At 45.3% G+C, this 4,758-nt stretch overlaps 1 protein-coding gene across 2 annotated transcripts; it reads right to left on the bottom strand.

The window, feature by feature from the left end:
• Nucleotides 1–153: 153 nt before the first annotated feature.
• Nucleotides 154–3,190, bottom strand: LOC121596124 (outer mitochondrial transmembrane helix translocase-like). 2 transcript variants are annotated; one of them, XM_041920792.1, is made up of 4 exons: nucleotides 3,084–3,190; nucleotides 2,645–2,990; nucleotides 2,032–2,270; nucleotides 154–1,960 (listed from the first exon to the last, which is right to left on the bottom strand). In XM_041920792.1, the coding sequence occupies exons 2-4, from the start codon at nucleotides 2,809–2,811 to the stop codon at nucleotides 1,179–1,181; spliced, it is 1,188 nt and encodes a 395-aa protein (XP_041776726.1). In that variant the 5' UTR covers nucleotides 2,812–2,990; nucleotides 3,084–3,190; the 3' UTR covers nucleotides 154–1,178. The 2 variants fall into 2 exon arrangements, with proteins under 2 accessions (XP_041776726.1, XP_041776725.1); XM_041920791.1 differs by lacking the exon at nucleotides 3,084–3,190 and having other exon boundaries at nucleotides 2,645–3,077.
• Nucleotides 3,191–4,758: the final 1,568 nt, after the last annotated feature.

Below are 4,758 nucleotides of genomic sequence, written 5' to 3'. Positions count from 1 at the left end.
CTACAATGAAACTATACTGTCCTTTTTCTCTATTCTATTCATTTTTCTCCAATAATAGCGTAATAAAGAATACCTGTTTTCGTAGATTGCACTTTGCCATGCCTGAGCTTAATATGGTTATTTCAACAGATTATGATTATTACAAAAAATACATTTTTTAGATTTTCAATAACTTTTTATTTAGCTTTCTTCCCATTTTCTCGTGTATCTCTCTCTCCCCGTTCTCTCTGTACGCCATCGCCTTAAACTCAAAGTATCTACAACGGTGTTATCCAATTACAAAACTTATGTTAACCTACGCGATTTTTTGTTTTAAGATGCCATCGAACGGAATCGTCCACCGAGAGATGAAAGGAAACTGAATTGAGGAATTTATGAAAACACAAAAGCGTAAGCAGCTCACGCCGAAAACCGAAAAAAAATAAAAAGAAGAATGCTGGCTAAAACAACAACAAAAAACCTAATCCCTAAACACACTCTCGCACACACACACACACACACGATCTGGCGGAATCATCACACACTACTAACTAGCTAGCTAACTGATCTACAACGGCTGAAGCGATTACGCGGGGTGTCGCGTGGGTTCGTATGCAACCAAGTGCTATTGCTGTATTCCCCCCCGGGTTCTATGTATCTATTATGTTCTACATTCAACGGCACACGACCTACACTTATGCTCTTTTCTCCACATTCTAAGGTATTTAATGTTTGGTGTGTATTGCTGTGTTTGCAACAATGGTGGTGGTGGTGATGTGTGTGTGTATAATGCTTATTACATTCAATATAGTTTAGAACAACAGTCGTAAAATCAACATTTCCTTTGGAGAGGATCTTAACAGCATAAACCTGCTGCGGTTGTAATTCGTCACAGACACGCGACGAATCTTGCTTCTCCATATTCGATCAAATCCACGTCTCTACTAACAATTGATAATTTAATGCTCGTTTTGGTTAGCCTGTTAGCCATAGCTCGTCGTCTGTCCATCCCAAACCCAAACCCCAACCATCCATCGAATAGTATGCTCATTTTCTAATAAGAATTCACACTCCCCGCAATGAATGTGCTTTCTAACTCTACCGGCGTCACTGCCTGCTTATCTGATAATCTGCGACTATCTAAATCTTAGCTGTCTGGGCCGGCTCACTGGTTTAGCCCCAAGTCCCCAACCACACTTTTAGTCCAAATCGATCCTAGCATCGTTCAGCACACCGGTCGTGTACTTGGAGTGCCTCATACTGCGCAACGACTCCTCCAGATCCTCCATCGTAATGGCGGGCGTACCGAGCTCCAAACCACCGTTCTGTGCCGTTACCCCATTAAACCCGTTCGGTAGCTGCGATCCACCAGCCGCCGTTCCGTTTGCCTGTGCTTTGCTGTTAGCCGCCGCCCGGACCGCGCTCATTATTTCCTTGTTCTTCATCACCTTCCGTATCCGGTGGACGGACGCATTGCGGCACACCTCCTTCAGATCCGAGCCCGAGTATCCATTCGTCTTGCGGGCCAGCTGCAGATAGTCAACCTCGGGCGCAACCTTTTCGTTGGCCAAAATCAGCTGCAAGATCTTGTGCCGCTGCTCCTCGTTCGGCAGCCCGATGTGGAACTGGGCGGGCATGCGGCGCAGAATGGCTTTGTCCAGGTCCTGCGGCCGGTTGGTAGCGCCCATCACGATGATCGTCGAGTCGGACTCGGTGTTCAGCCCGTCCCACAGCATCATGAACTGCGTTTTCATCATGGCCGTCGCTTCGTGGTCGGACGAGTTGCGGGCGCGCAGGAACGAATCGATCTCGTCGATGAAGATGATGCAGGGTTGAATCTTCACCGCCAGCGTAAAGACGGCCGAGGCGAGCTTCTGCGACTCGCCGTACCATTTGTCGGTCAGCATCGCCACGTCGAGGTTGATGAAGCGCATGCCGGCTTCCTTGGCGGTCGCTTTTGCGATCAGTGTCTTGCCGCAGCCTGCAAAATGAAGAAGGGGAATGGTTTCAGTGATTTTCACAAAACGATGGCTTACGGTGCGATGACCTTACCTGGTGGACCGTATAGAAGCACTCCCTTCGGTGGCTGGTACAGTGCCGAGCCAGCAAACATATCCCGGTGGCAGACGGGAAACACGAGACTTTCCTTGATCTCCTGGCACACATCATCCAGCCCGGCAATGCTGTCCCAGCTTTCGGTAATGTTTTCTGGCACTACCAGATGCGAAGCAATAACCATTTCGTACTCGTTCAAATTTTGTAGTGCTGACTTTTTCATCGTTGGGCTTAGCCTACAATTTAAAAGATAATAAATTTAATTAAATGTTTTAAAAATGTAAAAAAAAAATTAAAACCCTAAATATTATTCAAAATATTAAATAAAACTTTAATGGACATCTGCAACACGAACCTTGTGGGCCCCTTTGCGCATAGCCTTTATGAACCACGTTATATAACGGTGCAAGGCTGTGCGCCAAGTCCCGTCCGACATTTAACCCTAGTAAAAATAGCCACCCCGCGCCTAATGTCGTCGGGGGCATCAATCAACCTCCCCAACCTGAACTGTGACCAGTAGACGGAGGCGCCATACCGAACTAGTGACTCGACACGTTCGACACGCGGTGACCCCTTGTGCCGGGGACTTTGGACATGCTTGCACACTTACTTTCGCAGTATTTCCTCCGCATGCTCGATCGCCTTCTTTTTGCTCTTGTTGGACGGGTCCAGGTTGCGGATGAGCCATTTCGCCGAGTAGTAGGTGACGATGGAGAGCAGCGAAATACGCAGCACAAACTGTACCACCTCGTTGCGTGATAGGTTCACTCCGGACATTTCGGCTGCTGGTTGATGTTGCTGCTGCTGCTGCTGCTGCTGCTGGGTTGCGTAGTGCTGCTCGGTGCTGTTAGCTGATCCGATACCGTCGATGGTATGCGTATCGTTCCGTGTCTCTTTGTCTTTCTCTTTCCCTGAATCGGTGTTATCCGTCCTTCGAAACGGGTCTCGCCGAAACTCTAAAAAGGCGCAGAAGAAATCCAATGACGAAACACGTTTCCTTTTCTGCTTCGTTTCTGTCTGCTTCGATTTTTCTCCCTTCGCACACACACCTGATTATTTTTGCTATTTTTTCTTCTCCTTGTTGTCTCGTGCAATCTTTCTGTGTGGCTGTCAAACTCAAGCATGACCCGTACAACATGGCGAGGGTTTTTGACGTTCGAAAATAGCTGCATCTCGCTCATTTTCTCTACCCGTCCTTTATTGTTGTGCATTGCTTATTTCGTGGGGAGGGTTTTGTATCCCCTTCACGGTCTTAACTTCAAACAATTAGTTCACCTTTGTTCCATGGACGCGTGAAAAAAACATAAACAAACATGTGTGCCTGGTTAGAAGTTGAACAGCGCCGCGTAGTATCGTCCTGCGTAAAGCGGCGCCTGTAAAAATAAGCTTGAAAAAGAGGGCTAGTTAGCACCAGAGAAAACATCCGATGGCAGGCAAGTTTGTTACAAAACATTTCTTCTGGCTCGCCAAAACCGTCTCGTCAAAACCAGCACGGCCATACAGGCATTCCTCGATTCCCACAGAGACAAGATGACCAATGTAGACTGTACATAAAAGGCCGCCATCTGGATCAGCTGATGCGGAGGAATGTATTTTTATTTTTTTTTTGTCCACCAACACAGTCGCACATCAACGTAAGCTTTTCGGGTACCATCTTGAACACTCAGGCCGCTGCCAGACAAACCAAAAACCTATCGTAACGAAAAAAATTTACAAACGAAATTTAACGCATAGTAACGCGTCGTAATGCCACTCATCGGTGAGCGAAATTCTAATTAATAAGCTGTTAGCATGCTTCTGCAGTGCCAAACATCAATTTAACACAAATTAATCTTAAGTTTTCTTGCTATTGACATCAAAATTTAGGAAAACAAAACTCACTTTTTGTTCGTTTATAATGACAAACGTTACTTTTCGGTTATCACACTTTTTCGTTCAAAAACCCTCGCTCGATAGGTCAAAACCCTCACAACATCTTTCAAAAACGCTCGCCAGCGAGCGATTGCATCGATTGGGACCGTTGGCGAGCTCACGCTCTGCAGTACAGTCTGTTCCCGAGTTACACGGTTCTCGACTTACGCGGATTCGGAGATACGCGGTTTTCTAAATTTGATAGATTAAATGTCAAATCAGTACAATTTGCTTCAAGTTCGGTAAAAATTACAGTTTTGCTAACAAATTGAAACCACTTGAAAGCCAAAAATATTAGAATTTTCTGCACGAATCATATCAAATAAATAAGTGCATAAAAGTACTAAATTAGATTAAAAAAACTCCGAGTGATCAATAGTATTTTAGTCAAAAAACGTTAAATTCGACTTACGCGGATATTCGAGTTACGCGGATTCGTCAGGAACGCAGAAACCGCGTAATTCGGGAACAGACTGTAATTGTTAACTGCAGTTGTTGTCCGAGCCGTGTACACGCTGCTTAATCACCCCTTGCTTTTGCGCACACAAATGCGCGCCAATACACGATAGCTGTCAAACCATCAATTCCTCATAGTGATGGGCAAATTCAACCATAAACAAACCGACTAAACCGGCTTTTTCCGATTTATGTGGACTTGAATTTCAGCCAACAATACTTTTAATGAATTGGTAAAGTATTTCAGCTTATTTTCTCATTCATTGCACATCAGCTAGGTGCTAACAGTTACAAAACATTTTAATATCGATTTCTTATCATTCGCCCCGACCATCCCTATCCGCACCGCTCAGTTGA

Source organism: Anopheles merus, chromosome 3R (genome assembly GCF_017562075.2).
Source record: "Anopheles merus strain MAF chromosome 3R, AmerM5.1, whole genome shotgun sequence".
Lineage (NCBI taxonomy): Eukaryota > Metazoa > Arthropoda > Insecta > Diptera > Culicidae > Anopheles > Anopheles merus.
Note: the sequence above shows the minus strand (reverse complement) of the source record. Positions and strands in the feature narration are given on the sequence as shown.

Excerpts from the sequence above, each read along its gene's own strand:
- LOC121596124 (XM_041920792.1), bottom strand. The coding sequence starts at position 2,811 with ATGTCCGGAGTGAACCTATCACGCAACGAGGTGGTACAGTTTGTGCTG. Across the intron at positions 2,271-2,644 it reads GCGGAGGAAATACTGCGAAA|GCTAAGCCCAACGATGAAAA; the intron begins GTAAGTGTGCAA and ends TTTAAATTGTAG. Across the intron at positions 1,961-2,031 it reads GCTTCTATACGGTCCACCAG|GCTGCGGCAAGACACTGATC; the intron begins GTAAGGTCATCG and ends TTCATTTTGCAG.